We start from the raw sequence: 15,002 nt of genomic DNA, 5'->3' as shown, positions 1-15,002 counted from the left end.
CCCCGCCCCGACACGCCCCCGGCCCCGCCCCCTCTCCGGGCGCCGACCTCGGCTCACGTGACCGGGCCGGGCGGCCGCTGGGGCCGGAGGGCGCGGCGCGCGGACGCGGCGGCCTGGCCAGGCGGGGCCCGAGCGGAGCAGGCCGGTGTGGGCCGCGCGCCCCCTGCCCGCCGCGCGCCGCGTGCACGCGCGCCCCTCTCGCCGGCCCTCCCTCGGCGCGGGGGCCCCCGGGCGGGCGGCGCGAGGACATGGCCAGCGACGCGGTGCAGGTAGGACCCGAGGCCGCGGGGCCGGGCGGCGCGGGGACCCCGCTCCTCGTCGCCCGTGCCCCACCGGGCCCCCTTCTTCCCACCCCTGTCGCGCCGCGAGGGCGGCAGGACCACCCGGGTGTCGGCACCCCCTTTTCCAGGCCCGCCCCCGGGTGTCCCCTCGGCAGGTGGAGGTCCGTCCAGCTGGGGAGTCGGGGAATCCCGGAGAGACCCCCCCCCAGCCGCACCCCTGCGCGCGGCCACTCCCTGAAAATCTGAGGGGGCGGACTGTAGCCTCCTCCCGGGATGTTGGGGTCCTGCTGCCCGCCCGGCGCTGGTGGCTGCCGCGCTCCCCGTCCGTGGGCGATTGAGGCCCGCAGGTGCCGCTGCACCTGGAACAGGTGCATGGCGCGGCGCCCACGGCGGGCAGGAGGCTCTGGCCCGTGCCCGCCCCCCTCACTGCCGCGCGCTGGGCGCCCTCGCCTCCCTCCGGGTCGCTTTACGATGATCCCCACGCTGCCCAGATTGGCACCTGTTGACGGAAGCGTGAGAGTCACTCATTAGGTGGGAGGGCGGGCAGAGACAGCCTGAAGGGGTTGCCAGAGCGGAACCTTATCCCAGGTGGATAGTGTCCCAGCCCAGCTGACACCCGACCCCGGACAGGTGACAGGCTGGGTGGGGACAGATGGTGACCCACACCGGTGACCCGCACAGCGCGCTTCCTGCGTGCTTCCCCCCCCTCCCTGCAGAGCCCCAGCCACCCCCTGGACAAAGCAGGGAGCCTTCCCTGTTGGAGGGCAAATGGACCGGTGGTGCCAAGCCGGCCCTCCTGCCTCCCCTCCTCGGGTCATCTGGTTGCTGGATAACCAGGTTTTGTCTCCTGTGCACCTGCCCATCCCTTCTCTGCCCTTCCCCCACATCATTCCCCACCCCCCAGCCCTGCTGATGGCCTGTCAGCCTTGCCGCGGAGCTGGGCGAATCTGGTGTTGCCGGACACACAAGGTCAGACCTTGGGGCCTGGAGGAGGCCCCCACTGCTCTCCCCCAGCCCTCAGCAGGCACCTGGCATGCATGGGCTAGCCTGTTCCCATTAGGGCATGCCATGGCGCAGAGGCTGCGATGCCCGGCCTGGCCCCTCTCCCTTCCCTCGCCTGCACCCACTACCCTGCTCCACTGACCCTTTTCGTGGCTGCCCAGGTCTGCCGCCCTACCCCTCTGTCTGTCCCCCGTGTGCCTGTCTGCTTTGTGTCCGGCAAACGGATGTCCTGTCCAGATTCCGGAAACGCCCAGGCCATTGAAATCTCGGACGGACGGATGGACGTGGGGGCTCTCGGGCCCTGCACGGGAAGAGGGGAGGGGCATTCTGGGAGGCGGGCCCTCAGCCCTGGGTCTCCCATGGCTTTGCCTGGCTGCCTGGTCCTCAGGTAACCCCTGCCCTCTGGGCAGGAGTGAGTCACCGGGGTGGGGCCTCCCTGCCTGGTCACTGGCCTGGACTCCCCCAGGATGGCTCTCCCCACTCCTGGCTGGCCCCAGCCCTGCCTGCTGGGACAGCATGGAGACAGGGTGGCCAGCTGACTGAGCTGTGTGACCCCGGCTTAGTGACTTTACCTCTCTGAGTCTTGCTCCTGCCATGGGAACAAACCAGGCTTTTAGGATGGGGGAGGGGAAGCACCACATGCTGGAAATCCTCAGGTGGCAAAGTAGGGCGCTGGGGTCCCAGTTAGCAGCTCCAGGTATGGATCTGGCCCCACCACATTTGTCACCCTCCACACTGGACACTGCTAATATTTGAAGCAGGAGCAGCTATGCTGTGTGTGTGTGTGGGGGGGGGCAGCATATCTGGTCCCCACCCCTGGGTCCCAGGAGCTCCCCTCTTTCTTCCCCACTTCACCCAGATAGCTGAAAGGCCCCTGGGTGGGAGCGGGAGGAGAGCGGGGCAGAACCCACCCCGGGCATCACATATGGTCCCCAATTCCTGCCAGGAGTGATCTTGACACCCGACCCCCCCAGCAAGGAAGATAAGCAAAGAAAAAAGGGGATCCTAACAGCACCCCCTTCCTAAGCTGACTCAGGTGGAGCTTGCACTAGGGCGGATCCTTTGGGGGCCCCTCCCCCCAGCTGTGTCCAGGGCCTGCAGGGCTGGTGGTCCCATGCTGTGGCTGCGGCTTCAGTGCTCAGGGAGACGAGTCGACACCCCCTAACCGGGATGCTGCCCCCTTGACTCAGAATAGTGGTCCCTGAGCTTTATCTTGCGTGGCCATGGGTGTGTGTATGTGCACGCGCATGTGTGTGGGAGGGCACGTGCGCATGTGAGTATGTGTGTATGTGTGTGTGTGTTGGGGGGGGCAGTCTCAGCCCAGACTTCCGGGCTGAGGCCTTGATGTAGGGGCCTCTGCGACACTGCAGCACCAGCTAGACCCCCCGGGCCCCCAGCTGTGGTCAGCAGTGGCGTCCAGATGAGGAATGCGGAAGCGGAGGGGGTGTCATTTGCACTGGGGGCATGTGCACCCCTCCTCTGGGACCCTGCCCCCCAAGTCCCCACCAGTGGACATCAAGTGCCATCACACTGGCCCCTCCTGGGACATCCCTGGATTGCGGGTGGATTCGCTCCCCCCAGAGAAGCAGGATCAGCCCCATAGAGTGGTGTCCCCAACCCCCAAGAGGCCGCAGTGGGTGCCGGGAGAACCGGAAAGAGGAAGTGGTGAGCGGGGAGGAGGGCGGGTCCCCGGCTGGACCCAGGATGGCGGAGGCCGAGCTCCCTTTGGACCAGGAGCTGGAGGTGGGCACAGTGGGGGTCTGGAGGTGGGCGCAGTGGGGGTCTCCCCTAGGGGGCGAGGGGAGCGCCCCGCCCACTGGATTTCTGGGTTTGGGTTTAAGGGGAGCCGCAGGGATGGCCTGCGGCTGGGCTCGGAAGGAGACGGCGTTCAGCGCCGTCTCTGGGTGCCTCAGCTTGGGGTGCTCAGGGAGGGCAGAGTCCAGCCCCTGCCTTGGGGTTCTGGGGGACAGGGGACGAGGGGATGTGAGGTCTGTCCCCAGGCCCTTGGAGCTCGGGGGTACAGCTGGGGGACCACTAGAGAACCCGGGAGATCTCTGAGTTCGGGGGGTGGGGGCGGGGAGAGGCCCCTGGGGCCTTTGCGCAGGGCAGGCAGCAGGGGAGCCGAGACTGGCCTGATGCCCTGCTTGGGCACGGCGGGCTCTGACGGTGTCTGTAGTCCGCTTGGTGGCTTCCAGCTTGGGGTGTTTTCTTTAGGGTGTTTTCTTGGGGTGTTTTACACCCAGCGGTGCTCAGGGCTGAGTCTTGGCCCTGTGCTCAGGAATCACTCCTAACAGTGCTCAGGGGGCCCTGTGGGGTTCTGGGCAGTCACACCAGGGCCAGTGACGACTTAATTTTACTTGGCCATTGATATTGTTTGGGTTCTGGGTTACACCAGGGGCTGCTCAGGGCTTCCTCCTGGCTCTGTGAGCACTGGTGGAGGAGCCCGGAACCACCCGTGAGGTGCCAGGGATCGAAGCAGGGTGGGCCACATGCAAGGGAAGTTGGGGCTCCTGGAGGCAATGCTGCACTTGTCCCCTGCAGCCGTCCACTTTGTAAGAAGTGGGCACTGTGAGAGGGTCCCCGAGGGATAAGCTAAGGAGTCACTTGGGGGCCGGCCCCTGGGACTGTGGTTCAGGGTCCATAACCAAATGTAAAGGGGATTGTCATGTAAAATGTATTATTTTGGTTTGGGTTCTCCATACTGCACACCCAGGGTTCTCCATACTGCAGTTGAGCCTCTGCACTCAGAGATCACTCCTGGCAGGCTCGGGGGTCCTTGGGGTGGGGGGATGCCCCGCAAACACCCTCCCACCATACTGTCACTCCGGCCCAGGCTGGTGTCATAGAAAATTTAAAGTAAATCTCTCAGGGCCAGAGTGATAGTACAGCCGGGAGGGCGTTTGCCTTGCATGCAGCCAACCCTGGTTCAATCCCTGGTGTCCCATATGGTCCCCAAGCACCGCCAGGAGTAATTCCTGAGCATTGTTGGGCGTGACCCAAAAGGCAAGAAACAAAAACAAACAAAGTAAATCTCTGTGATTCATGACCAGTAACTGTTTGCCTGGAAAAGTTGGTTGGAGAGAGGTTGGACCACGCCTGGCGGTGCTAAGGGGGTGCTCCTGGCCAGGCTGGGGCCCCTACGCAGTGCCTGGACTCAGTGGGGCTCTGCTCAGTCACTGCATGAGAGACCGGCTCCTTTGGTGCGGGTGGAAATCAAGAGGAGGAAGGAATAGGGGTCTCGGCCTGGGAGCGTCCGCAGAGGGCACCCCCACACCCACACTGCCCGTGTCCCCCAGCAGAGCGAGCCCCACGGCTGGTCGCTGCTGGAGCAGCTGGGCCTGGCAGGCGCCGATCTGGCGGCCCCAGGGGTGCAGCAGCAGCTGGAGCTGGAGCGGGAGCGGCTGCGGCGGGAGATCCGCAAGGAACTGAAGCTTAAGGAGGGCGCCGAGAACCTGCGCCGCGCCACCACCGACCTGGGCCGCAGCCTGGGCCCCGTGGAGCTGCTGCTGCGGGGCTCAGCACGCCGCCTGGACCAGCTGCATCAGCAGCTACAGGAGCTGCACGCGCATGTGGTGCTGCCCGACCCCTCGGGGGGCTCCGGAGGTGAGGGGCCACTCCCAGAGGGGCGGTCAGGTGAGTGAAGGGCATGGTTGACCTTTACGTGTTCCCCACCCCCCAGATGCCCCCCATTCCCCTGGGGCGGGAGGCCCTGCCTGCTCCACCACCAACCTGAGCCGCGTGGCGGGCCTGGAGAAGCAGCTGGCCATCGAGCTGAAGGTGCGGCAGGGCGCGGAGAACATGATCCAGACTTACAGCAATGGCAGCACCAAGGTGAGTGCGTGCGAGCGCTGGGGCAGCGTGAGGCGTCCAAGGCCTGGAGCACAGCCCTCCCCAACCGCAGGTGTACAGCCGTCAGGGTGTTAACCCGGCTTCAGGCTGTGGAAAAATCTAGCGGGCTCCCAGCACTTGGACAGACACATGGGATCCCCGATGGCTGCCCCTGGCAGGCTCCCACACACACCCGTCTGCAGCGAGCGTGTAGAGGGGACGGCGGCACCTTGCGCACTGCCAGCCTCTTCCCCTGAGCACTGCCAGGAGTGAGAGCTGACCATTGCGGGGTCAGATTCCTGGATCAAACCTGAGACTCAGGGCTGGAGCCATAGCACCTCGGGGAGGGCGTTTGTCTTGCACGTGGCCAACCTGGGTTTGATTCCCATTATCCCATATGGTCGCCCGAGTACCGCCAGGAGTGATTCCTGAGTGCAGAGCCAGGAGTAACCCCAGAGCATCGCCAGGTGTGACCCAAAAAGAAGAAAAAAAACCCCAAAAAACCTGAGGCTCACCTAGGCTCCCTCCATCTACTCACCCTTCAGACCTGGGCTGGGGGGCAACACCTGCTGGAGGGGCCGGTGTCCAGACAGGTTGAGTGACCGGTCAGGAGTCAGAGAGTTTAGGTAGCAGGGCTGAGGTTCCGACCCCATGGGCATGCCCTTCTCCATTGCCACCAACGACCCAATGTGGGCTGTAGCCGTGGCAGGCTCGATCCAGCTGGCCTTCGGGCCCTTCTTACCCCCTCCTGCCTATAGGACCGGAAGCTGCTGCTCACTGCCCAGCAGATGCTACAGGACAGTAAGACCAAGATCGACATCATCCGCATGCAGCTCCGCCGGGCACTGCAGCAGGCTGGCCAGCTGGAGAGCCAGGCGGCCCCGGAGGACACCCAAGGTGAGCCCCTCACCCTGGGACAGCCACCCCTGCAGCCCACCTGGCAGAGCTTGGCTCCCAGCCTGGCACTTCCGAGACCCGGAAATAAATGCTGTGACTCCCAGTGGGGTGGATCCTGCCTCGGTCTTCTTCCTTTTTGGGGTTTGAGCCACACCCAGTGGTACTTAGAGGTTCCCGGCTCTAAGAAGTGACCCCAGTGGTGCTAGGCGGTGATGCTGGGGATTGAGTTAAGGTCTGCAAGCCTTAAACCCTGTGTCATCTCTCTCACCTTAGTTTCTCTTTGTATCTCACTTGAGGTTTGCGGAAGATGGGCTAAACTCAAGCTCCCTTAAGGTTTTTGGGGGTTTTTTTTTAGCTTTTTGGGTCACAGCCGGTGATGCACAGGGGTTACTCCTGGCTCTGCACTCAGGAATTACCCCTGGCGGTGCTCAGGGGACAATATGAGATGCTGGGAATCGAACCCGGGTTGGCCGCGTGCAAGGCAAACGCCCTACCCACTGTGCTATGGCTCCATCCCCCAATCCCTTAAGTTTTGTTTGATTTGGAGACCACATCCAGAGTGCTTGTGGGCTAATCTCAGCCCAGCGCTCAGGAGATGGTGCAAAGCCTGCCGCATGCAGAGCCAACTCCCCGCTGACTTCTCTCTCCAGCCCTGGAAGTCACATGCCTTCGGCACATGGCTCTGTCCTCTCAGGAGGCTGCTTCTGCATTGTACTCACCACCTGTGTCACCTTTTCTTCTCTGGGGGACAGCGCCCCAATGACAGTGCCCAGCAGTGCCAGGGCTAGAACGGGGCTCCTGAGGGCAGAGCCTGTGCTGCAGCCCAGCCCTTCCCTCCCTGACTCTGGTGGGAAACATTTGGGGAGTCTGTGCCTCATCCTGCTGGCCTGCTGCGGCAGCTGTGTGCTGTGTCCATGTGGGTTTGAGGACCCGCTAGGGCATCCTGAATGAGTGAGCGGGCCTCAAAGGCTGCTGTGCAGCCGCGACAGTCAGCCTTCTCGCAGGTGTCTCATGCCGCGTATCACCCCGAGCAGGGTCCTGGCATTTGTGTGTGTGTGGTGCCAGGGATCAAATCCTCACATGTGTGGGGCTTATACTCAACTGCTTGGCCACAACCCAGCCCCACTGATGGGGCTTTAAAACCTGTGAACACCTAGAGGCCGAGCATGCCTTCCAGAGGTTCTGTCCTTCTGCTGCCTGTGTTGACAGCATGCCTGTGTAGGCCACTGTCCCCAGACACACCCTCCATGTCCCTAGGCTGCCCTGTGGGAGCCAGTCCTCAGCGGGCCAGGGAGGTGAGAGGCTCAGCGGGGCCAGCACGTGGTTTGCAGCAGGGAGCCTGCGGGAGAGGTGGCGGGGTGGCCTGGCACCAATGTCACTTGGTGAAACCACTGCAGTCACGCCAGTGGATCACATGGGGCAGTGCCACCATCGCCCATCGGACATACAGGCATGATGGTGGCAGTCAATGACCCCTTTTCTATGGACAGGTGCTTGTCTGTCTGCCCCCCTACCCCCTGAAGCTGACTGCACAGCATCCCGGCCCCTCTGCCCACAGGGAGTCCGGACCTGGGAGCAGTGGAGCTGCGCATTGAGGAGCTGCGCCACCATTTCCGAGTGGAGCACGCTGTGGCCGAAGGTGCCAAGAACGTGCTCCGCCTCCTCAGTGCTGCCAAGGCCCCTGACCGCAAGGCGGTCAGCGAGGTGAGGGGTGGGGCCTGTGAGGGGCAGGGCCCTCGAGGGTGGAGTCTCTGAGGGGCGGGGCCTGTGGGTTACTTGGGGGCGGAGCTGCAGGTGGAGCCTCCGAGGGGCAGGGTCTGTGGAGAGCTCTGTCAGCAAGGGGTGGGGCCTGCGGAGGGCCACAAAGAGGGGTGGGGCTTTCGTGGAAGGCGGGGCCTCAGTCCCAGAAGGCCTGCTTAGGGGGTCCAATGGGTGGAACCTTAGTCAAGGAGGGGAACTTAAAGAAGAGGGTGGAGCCTCAGCCCAGGAATGCCTGGCTGAGAAGTGGGATATGGGTGAAGGCAGGTTCTCAGGGAAGGGACTGCACCCTGAGGGGGCGTGGCCAGGTCTGGGAAAGCCACTAGGGGGCGGGGTTCCGGGGAGTGGGCGGGCCTCTGGGAGGTCATCCAGGGTCCGGGCCTAGTTCTCTGGGAGCCCCGCGGTAAGATCCAGGAAGACTTGGGGCGTTGGTTCCCAGAGAGATGGGGCTACTGGCGGGACTTCGCCAGGGGGCTGGTGGGGGTCTCAGATATGCCCCGGCCCATGGCGCCCTCAAGGCTGGCCCTTCCACGCAGGCCCAGGAGAAGCTCACCGAGTCCAACCAGAAGCTCGGGCTCCTCCGGGAGGCCCTGGAGCGGAGGCTTGCGGAGCTGCCCGCCGACCACCCCAAGGGGCGGCTGCTCCGAGAGGAGCTGGCTGCCGCCGCGTCCCCTGCCTTCAGCGCCCGCCTGGCCGGACCCTTCCCCGCCACGCACTATAGCACCTTGTGCAAACCGGCTCCACTCACAGGTGGGCGGCCCACACCCCTCTCCTGTCTCGGTCCAGACCCCCTGGGTGGCTCCAGCTGTCACCACGTTCCCCCTTTTCCTCTGCCCGGGTCCCCATCTTAGTGCCCCCTGCTTCTGAGCCCTGAACGCTCTCCCTCCCTGCGCTGCCAGACCCTCCTTCCTCCCCTGTGCCCGGCCCTGACTGCCCCTCACTCAGGGACCCTGGAGGTGCGTGTGGTGGGCTGCAGAGACCTTCCGGAGACTATCCCCTGGAACCACACACCCTCGGTGGGGGCACCCGGGACCCCGGACAGCCGCACCCCTTTCCTGAGCCGCCCGGCTCGTGGTCTCTACAGCCGGAGCGGGAGCCTCAGTGGCCGGAGCAGCCTGAAGGGCGAAGCGGAGACGGCCAGTGAGTGGGGCTGGGCAGGAGGTGCTGGGGCCGGGGCTCCTTTGCTCTGCTAAGGGCCCTGGGTTTTTTATTTTATTTCATTTTTGAGGCGGGTTTGGGACTCCACCCAGCAGTGCTCAGGGTGTATTCCTGGCTCTACACTCAGGAGTGACCCTAGCTAGTGCAGAGGGAGCGAAGGTGGACAGGGTTAGAACCAGGGTGCACAGGCTCAGCAGCCCCCGTTTGGGGATTTGGAACATCCTGGACCTTCTGGGTCATGCTGGGCCTCATGGTGAAGGAAAGGAGGGCGTGTCCCCGGCTCAGTGCCCGTGCCCGCAGGCGAGGTGAGCACTGTGCTGAAGCTGGACAATGCCGTGGTGGGACACACATCCTGGAAGCCGTGTGGGCCCCACGCCTGGGACCAGACCTTCACCCTGGAGCTGGAGCGGGTGCGCGGGGCTGGGGTGCGCGGGATGGAGGTGTGTGGGGCGGGGGAGCAGCCCGGGCCCCACTGACCGTCCCCTGCCCCCAGGCCCGAGAGCTGGAGCTGGCTGTGTTCTGGCGAGACCAGCGGGGTCTCTGCGCCCTCAAGTTCCTCAAGCTAGAGGATTTCCTGGACAACGAGCGGCACGAGGTGCAGCTGGATATGGAGCCCCAGGGCTGCCTGGTGGCCGAGGTGCGACCCCAACCCTGCTGGAGGGGAGGGGAAGTTTGGCCGCTGGCTCAGGACTCACTCCTGGCGGGGGCCCGTGACACCCTAGGCCTGAGGTCCCCTCGCTCTGGCCCAGCATTCTGCTGTGATCTCATAATCGGGTTTTGTGAAGAAAAGGATCCTGGCAGACGGGCGGCATGAGATGCCCCGGGAAGAGCAGTCCACATATTCCCAGGGGAGAACGGGGAGAGCACCCATGCAGGAGTCACTCATTGTGGGGTTCTCTCACGGCCTACCTTGGGGCCCTCCACGAGTGCCTTTCTCTAGCCATGCTCCTGAAGTTCCATCCAGAGGGGAACATTCTAGAACCACCCAGCAGAGCCACCTCTCGCCACGTCCCGAGGGGCGAGGGTGTCAGGGCCCTTCCTGCCTGTCTCTGACCTCCCAGCTCAGATGGTCCATGTAGCCAGGGCCCAGCCTCGGGCACGGCCCCCAGCCCTCCATGGGGCGGTGACCTCAGAGCCCGGCAGAGGAAGCGCCAGAGCTGGGGGGGTGATGGGGCTCAGCGCGCAGGTGGGCCTGGTAGGCGTGTTGGGGTTCACCCCAAGGGTGCAAGGGTGTCTGTTCGTTGCCCAGCACCCGCCTGGGGTCAGGGAGGGCCTGCTTGCCTGCTGGAGGGGCGAGACCCTCAGCTGCTGCCCCCACCCCGCCCAGGTCACCTTCCGCAATCCCGTCATTGAGCGCATCCCCCGGCTCCGGCGGCAGAAGAAGATCTTCTCGAAGCATCAAGGTGAGGCCAGGTGTGGGTGTGGGGTGTGGCTGAGGGCGGGGGAGGACTCTGGGGTGATGCACCCGCTGCCCGCCGGCCGCAGGGAAGACTTTCCAGCAAGCCCGGCAGATGAACATCGATGTGGCCACGTGGGTGCGGCTGCTCCGGAGATTCATCCCCACCCCCACCAGCACCTTCAGTCCCGGGGTGTCCCCAGGCGCTGAGGCCCGTGGCACCGGGTAAGGGAGGAGGCACGGGGGTGTCTCGGCCACCACCCACACTGGTCCCCAGAACTCACCCCCACACACGGGCTCTGTGCTGCAGAAACCCCCCACACCCCCACTCTGTTCCTGCCAGAGACAGTCCCGCAACCCCCCCTGCTCTGTGCTGCAGACATCCCCGCCCCCACACCCCCTGCTGCAGAGACATCCCCCGCACCCCCACACACACACCCGCTCTGTCCCACACACACCCCTTGGGACCCCCCCCACATCCCTGCTCTATGCCGTAGAGACACCCCTCAGCACCGACACACCCACCCACACACCCCTGCTCTGTACTGCAGACACCCCCAGCACCCTCCCCCCCAACTGTGCCACCTCACACTCCCTCCCACACCCCGCTCTGTGCTGCAGAGACATATCAGTGGAGAAGCTGACACTGGGCGTGGACGCGGATAGCTCACCCCACAAAAGCCCCCTGGGCTCACTGTCCAGCTCCTCTGGCCTGGTGAGTGCCCCGCAGGGGGTGGGGGCACCCGACTTCCAGCCTGAAGGTTGGAAGTGGCGGGGAGAGACCCTGCCCCACGCCGCGGGCGGCTCCGGCCCATGCAGCTGCTGGGAGGACGTGGCTGGGCGGGGCGCAGCTCAGCTCTCCGGAGCCCCCAGGTCCAGCTCAGCACCTCCAGGGGGGCTGGGAATCCAGGCACCAGGACCGTGGCAGGCTCTTGCATTCACCACCTGCTCCCCTGTCCCGGGCCCTACCTCCCAAAAAAATAACAAATTTCCCTAAAAGTCTGTACTCAGGCTTTAAAGCCAAACCTGCTTCGGGAGAGACTATTATCCCTTGTCCTGTCCTGCAGTCGCAGATCAAAGGTGAGGACAGGCTGACCTGTGTCTCAGGAATCCTGACCTTCAGTTTGTGGACTAGTGTTTCCTGGGGTCCCCCCGGAGCTGGTGGCCCCTGGATCCCTGCACTGCAACCTCATCCCTGCTCACGGTCCCCTGTGCCTCGGAGGGCCAGGGATAGAGCTCAGTAGGCAGGGCACCAGTCTGGCACATGGCAACCCGGGTTCTGTCCCTGAGCACAGGGCCAGGAGTAAGTCCTGAGTACTGCACGGGAAGTGAGGGTGGGGGCCCAGAAACAAATCAGGCAGGTTTCATGGGCTGATGCCTATTAGGGAAGGGTATGGGCAGCCGCCAGCCAGCTGACCGGAGCCCGTCCCTGTGGACACTCAGCCTGCAGGTGTCCACCCCCACCACAGCCTGCTGGGGTTCACACGTGAGAATGAGCAAGCAGGGAAGCGGGACAGGAGCATGGGAGCTCTGATCATTGTCTGTCCCAATGGGCACTAGTGAAGGAGGGAAGGGGCAGAGGAGAAGAAAGGGCAGGCGGGTGTCAGGACAAGGTAATGGGTATGGAAACCACGCGTGCAAAGGCCCTGGGGTAGGGGCCGAGGGCCAGGGCAGCAGAGGGCTCATGAGCGCGGAGGAGGAACGGCCAACCGCAGCCCCGGAGGCCACTTGTGGTTATGTGTGACCTGTGACTGCCTTTGCCCCGACTTCCTCTCTGCGCTCCAGAGCTCCCCGATCCAGGAAACAGCCCCCCCACCAGAGCTGCCTTCGGAGACCCAGGAGAGCCCAGGCTCGACCCTGTGCAGGTGAGAGCCTGGCCCGCTCCCCATCGCACCCCGGCCCGCCCCCTGCCCCATCTTTACCCACTGTGTCTCCGCAGCCCCCTGAGGAGCTCCCCCCTCTCCCTGGACGATTTCAAGTTCCTGGCAGTGCTGGGCCGTGGCCACTTTGGAAAGGTGAGGCGGGGCGGGGGCGGCAGGGAGAGCAGCCCGGGTGGGGGTCCCTGGCTACCCCTCGCCTCACCCCCTTTGCCCTCCATGGTTTCAGGTTCTGCTCTCTGAGTTCCGAGCCAGCGGGGAGCTGTTTGCCGTCAAGGCTCTGAAGAAGGGCGACATTGTAGCGCGAGATGAGGTGGAAAGGTGGGGGTCTGCCCAGGGGCCCTCGGGGTCTCTGCCGCCTTGGACTCAGGGGCTCAGTCCTCAGGAGGTTCGGGGCTGGGCACGCATGAGGCTTGTTAGGGGATAAACAGGGACATGCAGAGAGACCTGGCCCGTGGCCGCACCACACTGAGCTGCGGGCTTCAAAGTCTGTGCCCGGGCGGGGCCCGCTGCGCCACCACTGCTCTGGGCTCTGCGTTCAAGCCCTACCTCTGAGGAAACCCCTGCCCCTCACCCGCAGTCTCCTCCGCCAGAACATGGGAACGAGGGCCAGAGAGAGGCACAAAGGGCTGGGACCTGGCTTGCATGCAGGAGGCCCCAGGTCCTCAGCCCTGAGCACCGCTGGTAGCAACTCCAACCCTCCTTTGTCACCAGGACCCCTCCCCCCACACACCCAGACAGACTGAAGCAAATAGAGAAATTTATTGCTGTAGACCAGAAAGGCGTGAGTGCGTTGCTTCAGGCCTGGCTGTATCCAGGTGTTCAGAAGAGTCTAAGCTCTGCGTTCCCCTGGGCTTTGCTTGTAGTTCCCTCTTGGACCCACCCCCCTCCAAAGTTAAAGGCTCATCCAACCTCCCTTCTTGCTAATTCTGACAAATCTCCCCTGACTCACCCCCCTCCCCAAGTGATCTTGAGCTTGACCTCCTACGCCTGGCCCAGGAAGTGGGAAGTTGGGGCTCGCGGTTGGGATACAGATTGCTCAGTGATGCCTGTTGAGCAGACAGTTTCAAGCTGGGAAAGCGATTTGCCAAAGGATGCACAGCCCTGCCAGGCTCCCAGGGAGTCGCCAAGGACAGAGGGTCGAGGTGGGACACGTGTCGGGATTCGCAGTGGCCCCTCACTCCTGCCCACCTCACCCGCCAGCCTGATGTGTGAGAAGCGGATCCTGGCCGCAGTGACCAGCGCTGGACACCCCTTCCTGGTGAACCTGTTTGGCTGTTTCCAGACGCCTGAGCACGTGTGCTTTGTGATGGAGTACTCAGCCGGGGGGGACCTCATGCTCCACATCCACAGCGATGTGTTCTCCGAGCCCCGCGCCATGTGAGTCCCAGCCTGCTCCGCCCCTGCCCCGCCCCTGTGTCGGGTGTCCTCACCCTGCCCTCTCTGCAGCTTCTACTCGGCCTGCGTGGTGCTGGGACTACAGTTCCTCCACGAACACAAGATCGTCTACAGGTGTGTGTGACCATGTGTCTGGGGGGGGCGCCCCGACTTCCTACAGGGCCCCTCGGCCGATGTCCCTCATTACACCACCCCCCACAGGGACCTGAAGTTGGATAATTTGCTCCTTGACACCGAGGGCTATGTCAAGATCACAGACTTTGGCCTCTGCAAGGAGGGTGAGGGCGGGCCTGAGCCCAAGGGGTGGGACTAGGTGGAGGAGGCAGATCCAGACCCACGCCCATCTCTCCCCTGCCCCCGCCCAGGAATGGGCTACGGAGACCGGACCAGCACTTTCTGCGGGACCCCAGAGTTCCTGGCCCCCGAGGTGCTGACGGACACATCATACACACGGGCCGTGGACTGGTGGGGACTGGGCGTGCTGCTCTACGAGATGCTGGTGGGCGAGGTGAGCATAGCTGTCCCCTCCCTGCCTCCCAAACACACACACACACACACTCTCTGCTGGCACATTCTGCCCAGACTGCCGTGGCTTAGGGGAAAAGGGTCGCCCCACCCTCTAAGGGTACTTAGCAGGCGTGCCAGCACCACGTGGCGCAGAGGTCTCACCCTCTTCCCGGCCCAGTCGCCCTTCCCAGGGGACGACGAGGAGGAGGTTTTCGACAGCATCGTTAACGACGAGGTGCGCTACCCGCGCTTCCTGTCCACCGAGGCCATCGGCATCATGCGTAGGGTGAGCCACCTGCCTGCGGAGCCCGGTGGCCTGGGGGTCCGCGTGTCCTGCCCCCCCCCCCACCAAGCACTGATGCGGCTTGCCCCCTCCCCAGCTGCTGCGCAGAAACCCGGAACGCAGGTTGGGGTCCAGCGAGCGGGACGCGGAGGATGTGAAGAAGCAGCCCTTCTTCAGGGTAGGCGCCCCGCCAGCCCACCCCCTTCCTGGCGCGCCCCCCGCGGAGGCCCCCACTACCCTGCCCCTGTCTCCCCCCCCCCCCCCCCCGCAGACCCTGGGCTGGGACGCCCTGCTGGCTCGCCGCCTGCCGCCGCCCTTCGTGCCCACCCTAGCCGGCCGCACGGACGTCAGCAATTTCGACGAGGAGTTCACGGGCGAGGCCCCGACGCTCACGCCGCCCCGCGACGCGCGACCCCTCACGGCCGCCGAGCAGGAAGCCTTCCGGGATTTCGACTTCGTGGCAGGGGGCTGCTAGCCCCACCTCCCCAGCCCTCCCCCGCCCCACAGAGCTCTTAGTAGTTTTTAAAAAGGCAAACTTTGGGCTTTGCCCGGTCCCTGCGCCCTCCCGGGTCTTTTGTGCAGAAACGGGGGTGGGGAGGGCGCGCGCCGAGGGTGCT

At 64.5% G+C, this 15,002-nt stretch overlaps 1 protein-coding gene across 4 annotated transcripts; it reads left to right on the top strand.

Annotated features, from left to right (window-relative positions):
• The first annotated feature begins 95 nt into the window (after positions 1 to 95).
• Positions 96 to 14,939, top strand: PKN1 (protein kinase N1). 4 transcript variants are annotated; one of them, XM_055126553.1, is made up of 23 exons: positions 96 to 269; positions 1,186 to 1,250; positions 4,580 to 4,886; positions 4,963 to 5,114; positions 5,870 to 6,008; positions 7,567 to 7,712; positions 8,303 to 8,516; positions 8,712 to 8,906; positions 9,225 to 9,334; positions 9,418 to 9,561; positions 10,252 to 10,327; positions 10,410 to 10,545; positions 10,942 to 11,035; positions 12,106 to 12,185; positions 12,260 to 12,335; positions 12,427 to 12,518; positions 13,401 to 13,577; positions 13,647 to 13,709; positions 13,797 to 13,873; positions 13,961 to 14,103; positions 14,281 to 14,388; positions 14,483 to 14,563; positions 14,657 to 14,939. In XM_055126553.1, exons 2-23 carry the CDS (start codon positions 1,194 to 1,196, stop codon positions 14,858 to 14,860), a joined length of 2,871 nt encoding a protein of 956 aa, XP_054982528.1. In that variant the 5' UTR covers positions 96 to 269; positions 1,186 to 1,193; the 3' UTR covers positions 14,861 to 14,939. The 4 variants fall into 4 exon arrangements, with proteins under 4 accessions (XP_054982528.1, XP_054982529.1, XP_054982527.1 ...); XM_055126554.1 differs by having other exon boundaries at positions 97 to 269; positions 4,583 to 4,886; XM_055126552.1 differs by lacking the exon at positions 1,186 to 1,250 and having other exon boundaries at positions 97 to 269; positions 4,583 to 4,886.
• The last annotated feature ends 63 nt before the right edge of the window (positions 14,940 to 15,002 follow it).

Source organism: Sorex araneus, chromosome 2, assembly GCF_027595985.1.
Source record: "Sorex araneus isolate mSorAra2 chromosome 2, mSorAra2.pri, whole genome shotgun sequence".
In the NCBI taxonomy this organism is placed as follows: domain Eukaryota; kingdom Metazoa; phylum Chordata; class Mammalia; order Eulipotyphla; family Soricidae; genus Sorex; species Sorex araneus.
Note: the sequence above shows the minus strand (reverse complement) of the source record. Positions and strands in the feature narration are given on the sequence as shown.

What these genes read in the sequence shown, in the direction of transcription:
- PKN1 (XM_055126553.1), top strand. Translation starts at nt 1,194, where the DNA reads ATGGCCTGTCAGCCTTGCCGCGGAGCTGGGCGAATCTGGTGTTGCCGG. An exon ending in ACAGCAATGGCAGCACCAAG is followed by an intron (nt 5,115 to 5,869) that starts GTGAGTGCGTGC and finishes TCCTGCCTATAG; the next exon opens with GACCGGAAGCTGCTGCTCAC. An exon ending in CCATCGGCATCATGCGTAGG is followed by an intron (nt 14,389 to 14,482) that starts GTGAGCCACCTG and finishes CCCCCTCCCCAG; the next exon opens with CTGCTGCGCAGAAACCCGGA.